Source organism: Hippopotamus amphibius, chromosome 10 (genome assembly GCF_030028045.1).
Source record: "Hippopotamus amphibius kiboko isolate mHipAmp2 chromosome 10, mHipAmp2.hap2, whole genome shotgun sequence".
NCBI classification, from domain to species: domain Eukaryota; kingdom Metazoa; phylum Chordata; class Mammalia; order Artiodactyla; family Hippopotamidae; genus Hippopotamus; species Hippopotamus amphibius.
Genome location: NC_080195.1, coordinates 57,916,446 through 57,936,088, shown reverse-complemented (window position 1 = coordinate 57,936,088; position 19,643 = coordinate 57,916,446). Strand labels below are relative to the sequence as shown.

The 19,643-nt window shown below is 42.8% G+C and overlaps 1 protein-coding gene across 1 annotated transcript in view; it reads left to right on the top strand.

The window, feature by feature from the left end:
- SIDT1 (SID1 transmembrane family member 1) overlaps positions 1-6,919 on the top strand; it is a 93,632-nt gene extending 86,713 nt beyond the window's left edge. The window contains exons 23-27 of the mRNA XM_057696472.1: positions 1,499-1,604; positions 1,690-1,800; positions 2,800-2,913; positions 4,799-4,939; positions 6,109-6,919. Of these exons, the coding sequence (XP_057552455.1) occupies positions 1,499-1,604; positions 1,690-1,800; positions 2,800-2,913; positions 4,799-4,861 (394 nt within the window). The 3' untranslated portion in view covers positions 4,862-4,939; positions 6,109-6,919. The remainder of the gene's footprint in view (positions 1-1,498; positions 1,605-1,689; positions 1,801-2,799; positions 2,914-4,798; positions 4,940-6,108) is intronic.
- The last annotated feature ends 12,724 nt before the right edge of the window (positions 6,920-19,643 follow it).

Here is a 19,643-nt window from a genome sequence, read left to right as displayed (position 1 = left end):
GACTGAGGAAATGAATTTTCAATTTTATTTAATTTTTATTAATTTTTACTTAGCCACATGTGGTAACCATACTGGATAGTGCAAGCTAGCCTATGTTAGATAATCTAACATATTATAAAACAATATTTTGTATGCTAACTCACATATATGGAATCTAAAAATGGTACTGATGAACTCAGTGACAAGAACAAGGATGCAGATACAGAGAATGGACTGGAGAACTCGAGGTATGGGAGGGGGCGGGGGGTGAAGGGGAAACTGAGACGAAGCGAGAGAGCAGCACAGACATATATATACTACCAACTGTAAAATAGTCAGTGGGAAGTTGTATAACAAAGGGAGTCCAACTCGAGGATAGAAGATGCCTTAGAGGACTGGGGCGGGGAGGGTGGGGGGGACTCAAGGGGGGGGAGTCAAGGAAGGGAGGGAATACGGGGATATGTGTATAAAAACAGATTGAACCTGGTGTACCCCCCCAAAAAAAATAATAATAAAAAAAAACAATATTAACACTTTGAGTCACTGATCCAAAATTAGAAATTATAAATTAGTGAATCAGAATGAAGAGGCCAGAAATCCAACTGTATATATGTGCATGGCATATCTGTATTAAAAACAAGCTTTCAAAACCAGGAGATAAGAAAGGGCTATATAATAAAGACTTTTGTTAGAGTGGAATAGAAATTTGGAACAAAATTAAGGCCAAACTCCAACCAAGATAAACTTCAGTATTAATTTAGACAGCGAGCAAAAACTTGGTAATGTTTATCAAGCCAGTTATTGAGATAATTCTACGTCTAGTAATCTACTCTAATCATTTTAAATGCACAAAGAAAAAAAGCACAGGATGTCTGAAGGTATTTATTGTCACAGTTTTTCAAAATAGTGAACAACTGAAGGATGAAGAGAAAACTATTCATTTCAATCAGAGAGAAAGGATGACTGTTTATGGTACATCCACTGGTAGGAACCTTACAATCATTAAAAATGAATGTTCTGGGGCTTCCTAGGTGGCACAGTGGTTAAGAATCCGCCTGCCAATGCAGGGGACACGGGTTCGAGCCCTGCTCCAGGAAGATCCCACATGCCACAGAGCAACTAAGCCCGTGCACCACAACTACTGACTCTGTGCTCTAGAGCCCGTGAGCCACAACTACTGAAGCCCACATGCCTAGAGCCCGTGCTCCGCAACAAGAGAAGCCACGGCAATGAGAAGCCCATGCACTGCAATGAAGAGTAGCCCCCACTCGCCACAACTAGAGAAAGCCCATGTGCAGCAACGAAGACCCAACACAACCAATAAATAAATAAATAAATAAATTTACTATTTTTTTTAAATGAACGTTCTGAAGGAGACGTAATGAATTGAAAGTTACTTAAAATATGTTAAAGATCTTTTAATTCCCCTCGCACCAGCAATGGGGGTGGGGGAGTGAAAAAGCCGATAATGTTACAAATCCACCTTCATAGCTACAAAATAATCCCTCTATGTGCTCAGAGCCCTCTTTGGACTGATCTATCGACCCATGGACTTTGCTTCCCACGTGCTGTGCATACTCATCTTTAACCTGCTGCTTTACCTGGCCTTTTACATCATCATGAAGGTAAGAGCGGCTGCTGGGAGCGGGGCGCTGCAGGCCCTCCTCCCGTGATGCGTGCAGCTTGGCGGCATCTACCTCTCACCCACAGCTTCGAAGCTCCGAGAGGATCCTCCTGACCCCGCTCTTCTGCATCGTCGCCACCGCTGTGGTGTGGGCTGCCGCCCTGTATTTTTTCTTTCAGAATCTCAGCAGCTGGGAGGTAAAAGAACCATTTTCTTTTCCAAGACTATGTTCTCTTTCTATCTTGCCTTTCTGATCTTCCTACCAACCTCTCTTCCTGTGCTCGCTGCTGTGTATCTTTTTTATATTCTCTAACATGAAAGCTTTCTCTAAAGGGTATGGTTTCACAAATCCGCACATAAATGCTCAAAAACTGACATGTCACCATTATCAGGGTGGCGCTTCTTAAACACGAAGCCCTAGTGACACCGCAAATGTGACCTTCATTATGTGTCGTATTGTGATTCTGATCCTGCTTCCAGTGGATATTTAATATGTACAAAAGCCTTGATTAGTGTATCTTCTCCACCTTATCATAGTCACCATCCATAAACAAATACCCAAGTGCAGGTGTTTATAAATCCACTTCACAGACAGGAAAGCTGGGGCCTAGGAAGCTGGTGATGTATCTGAGGCACAAAACAGGGAAGAAGTCTTAGCTCTCCATCACCATAAACACTGCAGTCAACTTTAGAACATTTTTATTACCCCAGGAAAAAACCTGCAACTATTAGCAGTCAATGGCCATTTCTCCCTAACTCCCTAGCCTTAGGCAACCACTAATCTATCTTTTGTCTCTATAGATCTACCTAATCTGGGCATTTCATATAAATGGAATCACCTAACGTGTAGTCTTTGAGTCTGGCTTCTCTGCATAATGTTTCCTAGGTCCACCCATGTGTAAATATTATCAGTACTTCCTGCCTTTTTATTTCTGAATATTCCACTCTGTGGACATACCTCATTTTATCTAACTTTCGTCAGTTGATGGACATTTGGGTTGTTCCAGCTTCTTGGCTTTTATGAATGCTGCTGCTGTGAACATCTGTGGACAAGTTTTTGTGTGGACCTGTGTTTTCTTGGAAGCTAACTTTTTGACCCAGGCATCTAGTAACGACTTGTAGGTTTCTGGATGCTCAGCCCTCTAAGGAGTTGAACTGTGGGACTGTCCCCCACGTCCTGCCTCACCTTCTTCCAGGGAACGCCAGCCGAATCCCGGGAGAAGAATCAAGAGTGTATCCTGCTGGATTTCTTTGATGGCCATGACATCTGGCACTTCCTCTCTGCTACTGCCCTGTTCTTCTCATTCTTGGTGAGTTCATAAAAACTTAATGTCTTCTCTCTTTACATCCTCTATTCTTTTTATCTCTTCCCCTTTTTTAAAAATAAATTTATTTATTTATTGGCTGCATCGGGTCTTCGTTGCTGTGCACGGGCTTCCTCTAGCTGCAGTGAGCGGGGGCTACTCTCCGTTGTGGTGCGCGGGCTTCTCATTGCAGTGGCTTCTCTTGTTGCAGAGCACGGGCTCTAGGCACATGGGCTTCAGTAGTTGCGGCACATGGGCTCAAGAGTTGTGGCTCTCAGACTCTACAGTGCAGGCTCAACAGTTGTGGCGCATGGGCTTAGTTGCTCTGTGGCATGTGAGATCTTCCCGGCCCAGGGCTCGAACCTGTGTCCCCTGCATTGGCAGGTGGATTCTTAACCACTGAACCACCAGGGAAGCCCTCTTCCCCTCTCTCCTACATCCCCTTTTGTATTTTTAATTTTCCTTTCCAAGTCTTCATTATAATTCAATGTTCTGATTATCTTATTTCTTTTTTTACATTGTACCCTTCAGTTAGATCTTTATTTTCATTCTCCTTTTACTCTTCCATACTTTAAGACACAGAGTGATAAAATAATTTCCCTCCAGTTGCACACTGTTTGGACTGAACTGCTGATTAGAACCCACATGCCCAGATCCCCCAGGAACCACTTTTGGGATTCGCCGCAGTCTCAGCCATAGTAGGTTAATCCTTCTTGTGCTATACTCCACGTTCCTCCCCCACCTTCCAGTCTCACGCACATCTTGCAAACATTTCGCAAGTTCTTGGAGTGGCTCAGGATAGCAGCCGGGCTTCTTGTTGCCTTCTAAGCAGCCTCTTCCAAATCGCTCCTGTAGTCCCTCCGTTTTTTTGCCCGAACACCTTCCCAGAGGCCATACATAGTACAGCAGCCCAGGCTGAGAGCTGCCAGCATACTGCCATCTTAATTTTGACTTTTCCAGAAGAAAAGCCCATGGTGCCTGTACACAAGGTCAGTTAACAAATAATACTAGGCCTCCTGGGTTCACGCTGCCCACTTTCTTTGGTCTCGGCCACGTAACCTCGAGAGTGGAGCAGGGCTACCCCCTAGTGGCCAGTCTGGGAAGTTTCACCAGTCTATATAAACGCCATTCCTTGATGATTTTTTGTCTTTGATAGTCACCTTCTCTAGAGAGACAGAGACAACAAAAGTGGAGCTAAGGGTTCCATGTGGAGAGAGTGAGGGTAGAGGGAACTAGAAATGGAGGGTGAGGGTACCATTCTTATACAGCAATATTCTAGGCAACCAGATTTCATTCCATGTAGGTCCCGACCCAGATGTCCCCTCCTAAGTGGTAATGACATCCCTGGCCACTCAGTGAAAAAAAAAATTTTTTTATGACATATACAACTGAATCATTTTGCTGTACACCTGAAACTAACACAACATTGACAACCAACTACACTGCAATACAAAATAAAAATACAAAAGTTAGAAAAATAAAATTTTAACAAAAAATTGTTTTACCTTACTCCATCCCATACTTCCTGTATTCCCTCCACAGTTTAATCTTCACCCTCAGGACGTATTCCTAGCTAACATACTAGACTTTGCTCATACATTTGCTTCATGTCTGAAATCCTCTCTCAAATGTAAGCCCCAGCAGGGTAGGGATTTTTGTCTCTTTTGTTCTAAGCCGTATCTCTAGCATCTAGAATAGCACTTAACAGACCCTCGATAAATCTTTAAATTAATAAATGAACTATGTAATTATGACAAGTGCCTCTTAAGAGCACGGCATTGCAGAAAGCTGCAGAAGACATGAAAACAAGTAAGGGCATGTGGGAGTCTTGGAGAGGAAACAGGGACTTATTGTAACTGCGTTCCTCTCATTTCTCTGCCTCTCATTTCAGGTTTTGTTAACCCTGGATGACGACCTGGATGTGGTTCAGAGAGACCAGATCCCTGTCTTTTAAGCCTCCAGCATGAAGAGTAGGGAAAGGGAGCAACCATTCTCGGTGCTGTTTCATGAAAAATACAAGGACTGCAGCAAAGTAACCACTGCCAAATGCTCGCCCTCTGTCGGGCTGGCTGTTACAGGTTCCCGCAGGGAGGAGAGGAGCTATGGGGGACCCAAACCTGCAGGAAGGGAAGCAGAAGGGAAGCCACAGCTACAGACGGAGGCAAGCCCTTCAGAGTCAAAAAAAAAACCCCTACCATCCCCTTCTGTCACTGTTCTGAGTTAGACACAGACAAAAGCTGCATCGAAGTCAACAACCTTGGGACTCCTCCCGCCCTCACCTGAGCTTTGCCAGCCATGGCGGGACCATGCTGCTCTCTGCCCTCCAGCTGCTTCCTTGCCCAGAAAGGCCAGTAGCCTGGATTTCCTGCCCAGAAACTCCAGGCTGGCCCCCGAGGCACCTCTGTAACATCTGCTGCTCTAGACATCCCAAAACACCAGCCCACTTCTCCAAGGTCCTGGGATGATGTGATTCCTTGGAGTCTGGTAAAGGGGTGGCCCCAACACCCTACCCAACGGGGATAGATGTTTTACAACACCGGGCTTGTCACCTCCGCCGCAGGAATGCTGTACATTCCCCCCCCCCCTGGGGTTCCTGACAGCATTAGGAGGACTCCACATCAGGCTGTGTCACCTGCTTGTGGTAGCAGGTAGCTCTCCCTGGGTGGGTGCTTCCCTGTCCCTTGGCATCTTCATCTCACCACTGGGTGTTGACCCCGTGACTCAGGCTCTACCTTCTTGGGTGGGCCATTCCTCCACAAACCAGCTCCAAGGTGGAAAGGGAAACGAGAAAACTCTTCCAGCAGCAGGAGGAGCAGGAGGAAAGACCGACAGCACTAGGATGCTGGTGACATCCGTGTCAAGCAAAGGGGCCTCACGTTAAGGACTTAGGCTCCCGGAGCAGAGGCAGCGAAGGCAATCATGGCTCCAGTTCAAACAGCTGCATCCTGTGCCCGCGTCACCCTTGGGGAAGAAATAAGTGTTCTAACCAGGGGCACTGCTCTCTGGCTGCTGTACCACCGGCCAAGCCCCCCTCTGCTGCCTGATGCAGATCAGGGGCTCCAGACTTTCTCCTGAGGTTTTCCGGAGGCCAGTCTCAGGGTGAACACATCTCACTCCTCCCCTCCAGCTGCAAAGAGCTCCGCCGGTTTGGGGGCGGGGAGGTTGTCTCTCAGACACACCTGATTCACATTCTCTCCCCAGGACGGTGTTGAAATGCTCGGTGTCCCACTTCACTCTGACAGCTCTGCCCTCAGGAAGTCCCATTTTGACCAGACTCCAGTGTTACCTGGGATATGATGTCATCAGAAACTTTACATGCAAATGTGCACACACAGATACCTTTGCCTGTGAAAATGAAGTCTCCTCTGCTTTCTTGATCCTTTGTTAGAGAAATGGGTCAGCTATTGTTTTTTAAATATATATATATAATTCTTTCTCTGAAATCCTGTTCAAAAACATTTTGGAAGTTTGGCAAATTTTCCCTGATTTTAAGAACACAAAGATGCTTTCAGTGAAACATTGTGATTTTTTTCTAAAATGCCCCCAAATTCATAATTGGTCTTCTGTTATTCTTTATTCCTTAAAAACTGTTTGCTTCCTAGGCCATCTGAAGGCCACCTATTACATGGTTGTATTAATCTAACATTTAAAACAAATTGCAAACCTGTTTAACTTGGCTGATTTGACCTAATTATTTTATTTTTAATGCACTAAAAGTTTTCAAATCCAAAAAAAGACAGGATTTTTGTGAATGACAAAATCTGTGAAGGGATTTTGTGAACGATAAAATCTGTTCAAGCAGCCCTGTGGCCTGAAGTGAATAAATTGGAGGACACATTACCTGTTTCGTCGCTTGCCTGGGAAACATGTCTGTGGAAATGGGGAGGGAACCCCATAGAAATGGATGGATTGTGCTGCTGTATTCTTGACTGTTTTCTGACAACGTCTGTCTTGTGCTATAAACTCACACGCTGTGGTCAGTTTTATTCTCTGCAGCAGGACTAAAAACCCAGACCAAGCCTGCTCTTGTAAACATTAATTTTAAATGTACTTGCTGCTAGTTTTTTCTACAGTGCTGACTCGTGCATGGATGGAGGACACAGGAAAGTCGTTCAACTGTGTCCCTGGGGTTGATAGGAATGTGGAGGGGAGGGGCAGCCAGAGTTACCCACAGTGGTCCCTCACCCACATGCAGCACAGACCCGCGCGACTTCTGTCTGTGCCCACGGACTTCTCTCTTTACAAGAGAAGGGAGGGCAATTCTGAAAGCCGAGTTCTACAGGAGGGTAACGGGAGACTGCCAGCCGCGGTGAAGAGGCTCTTGGCAGAGAGACACAGGGTAATAAGAGCTGTTCACTTGGAGGACAGAGATGTGGCAGCCAGAGCAGCAAAACTGCACATAAAAGACGGCCTCTTCACACCTCTGACGAATGTGGGAGAGGCAGTCCCACCTGTTAACACTGCATGGCTGAAGGATTAGCCTGGTTTTATTTTAGCAGCAGGAGAAGCCAGTGGAAAACCGAGTCGCTCTGGGGAAGGGACTTTCCATGACTGAAGATCACCAAGTCAACTTCTGGGGCAAAGACAGTGGCAGCTGCTTCTTTGGTAGCTCCAAGCAGCCGCCAGAGTGTTCTGTGGGCTCACAAAATGCATGTGTCAGAGAAACAAATAATACCCAAATGTTTCTCCTCCTGGGAGACAGTCTCTCTGTCTAAAACTTGGGGGAAAGGAAAAACAAAGATAAACATCCTTCATAGAAGGAACAGTTGAGTCAGAGAAAAATTCTTGAGTCAGACTTTAGTCCAAATATGTTCACCTGCTTGCTGTGTGACCTTGTGCAAAGTGCTGGAACTCTCTGATCTTCACCTGCCACATCTGCATGACACTACATGAAGGTGACAAATGTGGAGCTGAGCAGAGCACCAGGAGCAGTGCCCACACAGAGAAGATCCTTACCTCCACCTCTTGAATCCCACAGGGTGGCAGGGCCAGAGCAGGTCTCCCCACTCGTCTGGCATCTCTCGCCCATGGGGGCCCTTCATTGAAAGGAGCTGTGCTGTTTTCTACTCAGCTCTAGGAGGCCCTGAAGGGGCTGGGAGGCCTCTTCACCTTCAGAGAACCTGCCCAGAGTTCTCAAACCCCCCCAGCCCCAGCCCCCTCCTTACCCTTTAATTGCTGTATTTCACTGTCTCTGGCCCTTAATACTCCAACACAAATGAAAAATCGCTACCAAAGCTGGGGCCAAGTGGAAAGTCTGGCTGTGTATAAAGTCACACCTCATTACTGCCAGCTCTACCCTGGGTATCTCAGAGAAAACCTAGATTCTCTCCTCTCTCCAGCAGCTATAGCTACCATAGTCCAGGGGATGCAGGTGCCAACGTACGCCACCCCTCAACCTTATCACCAAATGTTCTGTAGGGGAAGCCTGGATGTTCAGCCTAGAGAAGAGGGACTTCAGCCTGCGGGTGACAAAACAGGTCCCAGAGGAAGCCTGGGAGGGTCGCTCTGGTTTTGAAATGATTCTAACGTCCCCTGGTGAAACTAAGGAAAAGCATTATGAGTAAGGATACAACTGGCCTCGGCCAGAAGCAATGTAAAACCGAAAAATATGTTCACCATAATTTTGCCCAGCTTATAAGTCATTTTTGTTTGTTTGTTTTAAATGTTGTTTTGGTGATATTAGGGAACCAGGTTCATCTTACCTGACGCACAGCAACCAAAACGCTGAGACACTGAGATTTGCGGCAAAGACAAGGTTTATCCTCAAGGCAGCCAAGCGAGAAGATGGGAGAACAAATCTCAACTCCTCCTCCCCGAAGGCGAAGGGCGAGGGTATTTACGGTGGAAGGAATGAAGAAGCATGGCAGTCTGGCGCCTGGGGAGCGTGGGCAGGTGGGGAAAGGTGATTGGGAAAAGATACGGCCATCATCATTCTGCACAGGCGTAACTAGGTTACAGGCCTCTGCACATTCCAAAGGCCGCTGGCGGACGCCGCGCATGCCCAGTTGGAGGGTCCGTGGCTCCATCTCGTTTCAACCAGCAGGTGACTGCAAGTTCCTGGAAAATAACCCCGGCAAACAGCTTGTTACGTGGGCCACGTGCTGCTTGGAGAACATGCAAGTCTTAAAACGACCTTGGTTAGTGAAGGCAGGGGAAATGGATTTGACTAATTACCCATGGTTTCAGTGGGGACGAGATATATTTGTGTGGCTAAGTTCAAATGTCTCCTCAATATTAAGGCACCATCATCAGTAAGGTTAATTGCCTGCTAAATCTTGGGCCTTGACACAGCGGTCCCCAACTTCTTAGATACCAGGGACCAGTTCCATGGAAGACAATTTTTCTGGAGTGGGCGGGGGTTGGGAGGAGGGGTATGGGATGGTTCAGATGGTAAGGCCAGTGTTGGGAGGTGGCAGATGGAGTGTCACTCAGCTCCTGCTGTGCAGCCCACTTCCTAACAGGCCGGGGAGGACCGATCTTCCGTCTGGGACTGGGGACGCCTGCCTTAAAGCACGTGAATTCAAATAAGCTTGGCTAGGGTCATGGATCAGCCTTCACCAATGAGTTTCTAAAAGGCTATAGTAATAGAGGTTTCCACTTTTAGACTTTTTTGTGGGGGAGGGGAGATTGCAGTTCATCGTATGGTGCTCCCGAAGTGGGGTCTTGCTATTCTTATTGAAGTACAAGGAGGGCTAAGTGGTGACCGATGTTCACATAGAATTACCCTTTGCTCCCCTAGTCTTAGGGAAATGGAGCTCTGTGTTCTTTCTGAATATTTCTGTATTAGAAGTTTTCATGATTTTCCGTGAATTAAATTTTTAAAAACTCCTTGATCTTATCCTACAACTTTTTCATTCCCCGTCATCTAAGGCCTACCCATTTCATTGGAGATGAAAAATAGCTCACTATCATAGCATAGCCTTGAAGTTGTATCACATTTAAGTTGTGCTAATGTCTGGGCCTGCCATTTCTTGTCCCAGCATTACAGTTATAACTTAGAAGACAAGAGGTTTAAACAGTGGAAGGTTTTCAAGTCAGAACAAACAATCCCACTATGGCTGGCTCCTGGGCCCCTAATTTCCTCTAATTCTTGACATTCTTTGTGAATCAGAGGACTCTCCTTTAAACGGAAGAATATCCAGAATAACTCAAAAGCTTTCTCTTTTAGGGTGCTCTAATGTTGCCATCACAGAGAAAAAAAAGTTGACTTGTGTTTTAGGATTTTTATTACGTTGCTTATATGAGCGTTTCACAAGGCTCAGTGCCTGGATGTAGGCAGGCCCCTTTGAGGAAGAGGACAAATTCTGGCCTGAGGTTTACTCCACTTCTCTCTCCACGTAGGACACCTGGTCAAGTAACCTACGTTTTAGGAGGTCCATGTCCCCTTTATCCTCTCCTTCCTCACCATTTCTCTGTTCACTTACGTAGAATCAGCAATACTGCTTGTCAATAGTCAGTCAAGAAATATCTGGGCCAAACACTGTGAGGAGCTGGGCAGAGCAATGGGCAAAACACACAGTCTCTGCCATCACTGGGGTCCACAGTCCAAAGGGAGAGTGGGGCCTGAAACAAATAATTTGTTCCTTATAAGTGGGAAGAGAGCTCCATGAAGAGAATGGCCTTAGGAAAATCTTAGTAGGAGCAGACCCAAAGAAAGTGCAAGTCATTAGCAGCAATTTTTATCCCTAGATGTGAAGCCCCTGAATTGCTGATACAACATAGCATCTCTCTCGAAACCGAATTCCTAGAAAGAATATTTGATAGGTCTACCAGAAGAGCCCTCTGCAGGGGGGTGTAGGCTTTGTGCATTTGTGGTTCCCAGTTCTGCGACACAATCAAACAAAGAAATGGAATCATCGGAGGGGACTCTGCTCAGTACCAGAGAGAAGGGCACTAGTTCTCAGGAATGTATAACTTGGAAGACATTGGCTTATTGATAAGAGTGTGCCAACAATGTCAGAGGATTTCAAACGGACTTTCAAGCGCTAGAACAATGTAGTAACTAGGTGCATGGCTCATTAAGGAGAAGGGAAGTTGAGATGAGGCAAGGGTAAGAAATGTAAACCTGAAAGACCGAATTGAGATTCAGTCAAAGGTCAGGTTCAAGCAGAAGTGTTTTCTGAAAGTCTAAGGGGAAGGGACCCAGTGAGATTTCAGCCTAAACCATCCCTAGAAACTATAAATGTGGAAGATGGCATTAAACAAGAGGTTTCATTGAGACTTGATTGGGACAGAGGGGAAGACAGCTGCTTATCTGAGTAATGAAAGTTAAAGAGTAAACTAGAAGGGAAAGAAAGTTGTTTAACTTCTGGAGAAGCCCTGAACAGTAGTGTTGGTGGCACACGTGATGGAAAGAGTCTATCTATGCAATGTCGTTTTAGTGAGAACTCTGTAAAAAGGGTAAGAGAAGGGGACTGGGCCAAAGGGGAATGTGGTGCATTTCAGGGTTTGATTTCGTTTTTGGGAAGACTGAAAGCAAAATGAAAGAGACCCTTGGGCTCCACTGAGCTGAGGCTGCTGAGCTGGGCAGTATTTGAAAATGTCAGTTTCAAGTAGCAGGAAGCGTAAACCCATCAGGCTCTCACAACCTGCCCTGCATTGCCCAGAAGAGGAGAAAATTGTGTCCTCTCCAGATAAAAGGGGAGAAATCACAAAAATAAGAGGGATACTTTGAACTGACAACCTCAAATTTTTCATAAGAAAAACAAAAGTCACATTTTGAATCCCAGCATAAGGACAGAGATCTAGAGAGAGAGAGATAGTTGGGGTGGGGATCATTTTAATTCACCCTTGAAGAAAGGAAAACAGCTCCATCTCCCTAATTCTTAGGAACTGCAACAATCCCTCCCAGCTGGAGGACAAGCTTGGAACTGTGGTTCTCCGTCTGCCCTCTTAGTGGGCTCTTACTACCGGAAACTGTTGCCCTCAATTTCCATCTCCAACCCTTGGAAAATTAAAGTTGGAAGAACTAATTGTTAAAACAGCAAACGTGTCATCGAGCATTCTGCCAAGGGCTTTATATACATTCCATACTCGATCCTGAAATACTCACCACCAACCCCAAGAAGTCAGTATTATTACTATTATCCCCATTTGCCAGATGGAGAAACTGAAGCTTCGAGAAGTCAGTGTCCACTAGATGCAGTGAACGGTGCAGAAGCCTGGATTAATAGTCAGAAATGAGTGGCTTAGGAAACAAGAAGAGAGACAGGGAAGGTAGACTGTGTTGCAGCTTTTATTTGTGCCTGTATCTATATAAGCAAAACAGCCTAGAATTATATAACCTTTGAACATATTAACAAAAAGAGAAGGTTTTTCCAAAATTCAGAAGATGTGTCTGTTATGTAAACCTGAGTGACAATGAAACCTACTGTGCTTTAGGAAGGCAAACCAATAAAACTGCGGCTTTGGATCCTTTTGGCTCTCTAAACTGGAACAGCGGGATTCAGAGGACTCTTGCTTCAATTTCTAAGCTTGTAAAGTTAAGGACCAAAGTCCTTTTTATACATTCAATGACTACATTTGGCAAAGGGCTGTAGACCCAAAGATTCGTTTTAAATTAAAATATACATAGCATAAGGTGTTAGGTTTCTACTGGGAGCCTGCTGGTTCAGAAACAAAATTAACAGTGGAGAGAAAGCACAGAAATATGTGGGTTTTTTCGTTTCCTAAAACACTTTCAGAGACTCAAAATACTGTCGAGTCAAAAAGTCCTCCAAAGCTGCCTCTGAAACCCATCTATGCTGATCCAATAGATCAGGCAGAATCTACAATTCCCGTTGATGGTTGAACCACCTTTGTTCCTGGCGGCTGGGAGTGGTTTCACTCCACCAAACTGAGGCAGAGGAACTAGCCTGCATTGAAGTGGGAAATCATAATTCTTCAATTGGGGGTACAATGATAATGGAGATAAAGGTTTCTAAATTTGTCCAAAAGTAAGACAAAAAAAGGCAATATGACTTTGAAACACTGACATACTAGCCAATTTTCTTCTCCTATACTAAGCTTCCTCTTGGGCTTAAAATGTTTTTTTAATGTGAATTTTCACGTTTGGCATTCAGCAGCGTTTTTTAAAATGGGATCTCACAAGTTCCCAAAAGGAAACATCCCTGAAGCAGTAAGTCCTCCACCACTACTATTAGGCTTCAGTCTCTTTCCAAACCACAGATCTGAATGTGATAAAGCAATATAAGAAAACACCACCCAAACCAGACCTGCACAGCACACACACATTCAGTTAAAAGTTGGATTTTCACATCTTCCCCAAATCTGTAGTTTATATGGTCGTGTGAAAAATTAAGTGGTACACTGATACTAGGTAACCAACCTATCTGATTTCCGAACTTATGTCAGCAGCAAATTGGAATTATGCCCTTGATTTCTACCAGGAAGAAGAAGAGGTCAAAGGAGGTGTTGATACCAACCAACAAACCATATTCTAGTGGAGCCCTGCATTTCGGTCTCCCACGCGGGGTGACGGAAATGAGGAGTGTCATGGAAAGTAATTGCCACTTTGCTTTTTTTCTTTTTTCTTTTTTTTCTTTAATTTTGGCTGTGTTGTGTCTTCATTGCTCTGCGTGGGCTTTCTCTAGTAGCGGCGAGCGGGGGCTACTCTTTGTTACAGTGTGTGTGCGCTTCTCATTGCGGTGGCTTCTCTTGTTGTGGAGCACGGGCTCTAGGCACACTGGCTCAGTAGTTGTGGCGCACGGGCTTAGTTGCTTCACGGCATGTGGGATCTTCCCAGACCAGGGATCAAACCTGTGTCCCCTACATTGGCAGGCAGATTCTTAACCACTGAGCCACCAGGGAAGTCCTAGCCACTTTACGTTTAATTGTTCTTTGCAACTATGTGAAGCCTCTTCAAATATAAAACCTCATTTGTCCTTCACAACAACTCTGTGAGCTGGACAGAACAGATAATGTACCATCAAATAAACTAAGATGCAAAAAAGTTATGCCACTTGCCCAAAGTCACCTATTTACACTCCTAAAGATTATTGAGGACCCCCAGAGTTTTTGTTTATGTGAGCTAATATCTACCAATATTTACCACATTAGAAATAAAAATGGAAAATTTACAAATATTAGTTCATTTGAAGATAACGATAAACTCATTACATAACACAAATACAGTCCTCCCCAGTATCTGAAAGGGATTGGTTTCAGGACACCCTCAGTTACCAAAATCTGCAGATACCTGAGTCCCTTATCTAAAATGGCATAGTGTTTGCATATAAACTATGCACATCCTCCTGGATATTTTAAATCATCTCTAGATTACTTATAATACTTCATACAATGTAAATGCTATGTAAATAGTTGCTGGCATGCAGCAAATACAAGTTTGCTTTTTGGAACTTTCTGGTTTTTTTTTCCCCAAATATTTTCAATCCACAATTGGTTGAAACCTGAGATGTGGAACCCGAGGATACTGAGGGCCAACTGTAACATCTTTTATGAAAAATAACTATATTTTCCAAAGCAAAAAATAATTGCAAGAAGAGTTTGTGTTTGACAGTCTTGTAAATCCATTTACTGTCTGGCTTCATAGAAGATAGTTTGATTCTCAGTTGGTTTCTGCCTTCACTTTTCTGCAGTATGTGTTTTGCTTGAAGTATATGAAGAAAATCTAGCCCTATAGAAATAACATAGTTGAAAAGGGGAGCAGCCTTTCTAGATAATTATAGATACTCTCTTTGCTACTATACCAAAATCCAACACATGGTAGTTTCCCAAAATTACTTGCAGTGTGGAATTCAAAACCATATCAGTGGACTTTTCATGTTCTGTAATGTTAAAATCCATTGGTCTGTCTTTCAATTTGAATGGATCTTTTTCCCCAAGCATGGTTTTGTAACAGCATGCCTTAGTCACTTGGAAAATATTGGCTCACCGAATTGTGCAAATCTTTCAAACATTTGCAAATTTAATTATATAATTATTAATTATATATATGTGAATACATATACTATTCATTTATATCACTACTGATGTCATCAGAGAGGTCTTGATGGGAAACTGTCAAGCTCACAGTAGTGGGTACAGTGCATGTACATTTCATTCATTTCTGAGAAAATGTCTGCCAGATACCCAACTTTGAATAACTATAGATTTTAGTCATTCTCTCAGCTAAAAATAGTATTTCATAAAGCAAGCCAGGATTTCATTCTGTTATTTAACACCAGTGCTTTTCCTTATGAAAACCACCATCCTCTGGCTTGCAGCAGAAGTGCTCTATGTTTGCTTTCCATGTGCTCACACAATACTCAATATTAATGCAATGCTTAAAAGGAACATTAAAAGGAAATGTATCCAAGAGTTAAGATTTAATGAAGTTGTTAATTTCTGTTGCTTCATCGAGGAGATTCTAAAGTGAGACCACTTTTTTTTTTACTGTGATTAAAAATAGTGACTTTTAGCACAGTAGTCAGTGCCACTGCCTTGATTTGTGCTAAAGTATTCGCAGTTTTACTCACCATTGCTTTTGCAACAGCAGCGCCTATGTCAACACAGTATATAGGCATGTCACATCTTAGTATGATTATAAAATAATTTTGACCTCACAGATTCCCTAGAAGGGTTTCAGAGAACCCCAGGGAGGCTGGGGACTACATTTTAAGGACCACTACTCTAGAAGCTTTAGTGTTTTACCTTTTACACTTAGGTCTATGACCCAACTCAAATTAATTTTATTTATGGCGTGAGGTGGGGAGGGAGGGGTCTAGGGCTTTTTTCCCCTTCCATACTGATATGCAGCTGCTCCAGCCCATTTACAGAAAAGACCATCCTTTACTCACTGAAATGGAATTGGCACCTTTGTCATCAATCAAGTTGACTATATGTCTAATCTATTTCTGAATTTTCTGCTCCCGTCCATTGATCTACTGTCTATCCTTGTGCCAATATCACACTGTTTTAATTATTGAAGCTTTATAGTAATTTTTTAAAAGTTATGTTGAGGTATCATTGACATGTAACATTATATTGCTTTCAGGTGTACAACATAATGATTTGATATTTGTATATATTGTGAAGCAATCATCACGAGTCTAGTTAACATCTGTTATCATACATAGTTACAGATTTTTTTTTCTTGTGGTGAAGATTTTTAGAATCTACCCTACTAGAGTAGTTTTTGAAATCTGGCCGTTTAAGTCTTCTGACTTTGTTTGTAAGATTGTCTAGACTATTCTAGGACTTTTACATTTATATAATTATTATATATAAATACTTTATAAATTTAAGAACCAGGTTGTCAATTTCCACCCCACCCCACCCCCACCCCCGCCAAAAAAAAAAAAAAAAAAATCCCTGCAGTGATTTCAGTGGCAATTGCATGAATCTATAGAAAAAATTTGAGGAAAATTGACATCTTAATGACATAGTATCATTTCTGCATTTTGGGGTCTTCTTTAATTTCTCCAAGCAACATTTTAGAGTTTGGTGAGTAGCTTTATTCCTTGGTAAAGCACTGGCCAAGAACACCAATAAAATGTTGAATAAATGGGTAATAATGATCATCTCTGTCTTGAACCCAACTTGGGAGAAATTATTAAGTATGATATTAGCTGTAGTTTTGTTCATTGGGGTTTTTTGGGTAGATATGCTTTATCAGATTGAGAATGCTCTCTTCTCTAGGAAGAAACTTTTGTTTAGAGTTTTTACCATAAATGGATGCTGAATTTTATCAACTAAAAAGTTACCATATTTTAAAAATATGATAATCGAGTTACCGTATTTTTTTTATTCTGTTAATACAATGAACTGCATAAATTGATTTTAAAATATTTAAACAACTTTGCACTCCTGAAATAAACCCCATTTGGTCACGATATACTATTCTTTTCTTATGTCACAGGATTCAATTTGTTGACATTTTGTTTAGAATTTTCAAGGAATTCCCTGGCGGTCCAGTGGTTAGGACTCTGCACTTTCACTGCTGTGGTCCCAGGTTCCATCCCTGGTTGGGGAATTAAGATCCCACAAGCCGAGCAGCAGCCTTAAAAAAAAAAAAAAAAAAGAATTTTCACACCTATGTTTATTAGGGATATTGGGCTATAGTTTTCTTTTCCTTTAATATTGTGACAGATTTGGTATCAAGGTTATGTTAACTTCCTAAAACAGGTTTGGAAATGATCCCTTTTCCTCATGGATTTGGGCAGATTAATGTTACTTCTTCCTTTCAATATTTTTTTAAATTTTTCTTTTTAAATTATTTTTTAATTTGTTTTTTGGCTGCGTTGGGTCGTCATTGCTGTGCACTGGCTTTCTCTAGTTGTGGCGAGTGGGGGCTACTCTTCATTGCAGTGCACGGGCTTCTTATTGCGGTGGCTTCTCTTGTTGCAGAGCACAGGGCTCCAGGCGAACAGGCTTCAGTAGTTGTGGCGCATGGGCTTAGTTGCTCTGAGGCATGTGGGATCTTCCTGGACCAGGGCTCGAACCCATGTCCCCTGCATTGGCAGGCGGATTCTTAACCACTGTACCACCAGGGAAGTCCCTCCTTTAATATTTAGGGGAATTTCCCACTAAAATCTCTTGGGCTTGAGGGTTTTTTTTTTTGTGGGAAGATCTTTACAAATATCAAAACAGAACAGCTCTTGAGATATAATTCCCATACCATAGAATTCCCCCATTTTAAGTGTACAATTCAAGTTTTTAGTATATTCACAGAGTTGTGCAACCATCACCACAATCAATTTTAAAACATTTCATCATCACCCTCCCAAAACTCCATAAACTTTAGCAGTCGCTTCTCACTTTCTCTCAAATTCCCCAACCCTAGGCAACCACAAATCCACTTTCTGTTTCTTTAGATTTGCCTATTCTGGACATTTCATAGAAATCTAATTATGTAATACATAGTAGAAAGGTTTTTAATTATAGATTCAACTTGACTATAGGGGTATAAAGATTTTCTTTGTCTTCTTGTGTTCATTTTGGTAAATTGTATTTTTCAAGAATTTTGTCCATTTCATCTAAGTTGTCAATAATACTGGCATAATATTGTAAATAATCTTTCATGATTTTAATTTTTGTATGATCTTTTGTGAAGTCCCCCTTTGCATTCATTTTATTGGTAATTTATGTTTTCTTTTTTTTCCTGATTAGTCTTTCTAGGAGCTCCTTTGTTTGCTTTTTAATCTTTTCCAAAAATCAACTTTTGGGTTTGCTGATTTTCTCTACAATATGTCTACCTTTTCTTCTGCTTATTCGTCACATTTTTCTGGATGTTGTATATATTTCCTGGATATTGTACATAAATATACTGCAGAGATTGCAGTTGTGTTACTTTTCACCAGAAAGGGATCATACCTTTCCTCTGTAAGACAGAGAACTGAGTGGAGATGGAGCTGCAGTTAGATGCAGTTCTCTTCTGGTTTTCAGTGTCTTGAGGGTGAGACTGCTTTATCTTGCAGGAATTTGTCTCCTAAGCTTTGTAAAACTGTGGGAGCTTTCCCTCTGCCTTTTCAACCCATACTCATCCAGTGTCTCCAGGGGATAAAAAGAAATGCCAGAGATCTCACCTCACCTAGGGAGGACTTTTCTCTCTCTGTTTTGTTCAGATCTATCTATATAGTCAGAGGAATTTTGTCCTCTTATATTGACGAGTTTTAGTATCTTTTAAAACATAATTTTTCTAATTTATCTCTTTGTTCTAGCTGGTGCAGTGCGATTGATGACATACCCAAAAGTGAAAATTCCCTGGATAGCTTTTTAGAGAGATATGTTACTAAAACCACTTTCCTTCAAACATCTAAACCTGGAAAGCTAACAAAATGTTAAATGTATAGCTGCCATAACTTGCACATTCATTTTAGGGATATGCATAGTAGTTGCACAGGAAGAACACTAAACCAGTCAGAATACTGAGCTTTAACCTGAACTCACAAAAAGCTAGACCAGGGAAGTATCGTGAGCACTAATTTCCTGGAGGACATGTGGAATAAATGCTCTCTAAGGGCCTCATTTTACCTGTTTTAATATTAGGATATGTTTCATTCATTCATAAGACAAAAATGTCAGGTGTAAGTGAGATGAACACCTGAGTGTCTGCTCTCCAATTCAATAGAGCCTACCAATGTTTGTTTGTTTTTAAGTTTATTTATTTATTGGCTGGGTTGGGTCTTCATTGCTGCACATGGGCTTTCCCCTAGTTGTGGGGAGCGGGGGGGGGGGCTACTCTTTATTGTGGTGCGCAGGCTCCTCATTGCAGTGGCCTCTTGTTGCAGAGCACGGGCTCTAGGCATGTGGGCCTCAGTAGTTGAGGCACAGGGGCTCAACAGTTGTGGCACACAGGCTTAGTTGCTCTGCGGCATGTGGGATCTTCCTGGAGCTGGGATCGAACCTGTGTCCCCTGCATTGACAGGCGAATTCTTAACCACTGCGCCACCTAGGAAGTCCCCTACCAATGTTTTTAAGCTACTGCTCTTAATACCTTCCCCCTCCCTCCTTTCCTAAGAAGTATCCATTATCTCAAACTTTGGGTTTATCATCTCTTCAATTTATAATTTTTTTCCCCCACACTGTGCAGCTTGTGGGATCCTAGTTCCCTGACCAGGGATTGAACCCAGGCCCTCAGCAGTGAAAGTGCAGAGTTTTAACCACTGGACGGCCAGGGAATCCCTCCTCAATTTATAGTTTTTACCACATCTGTAGGCTGTCTCCAAAGAATAAATTGTTTGATTTATAGGCATTTATACTTTCCACAGCTTTACACTGCGCAAGCTCCTCGACAA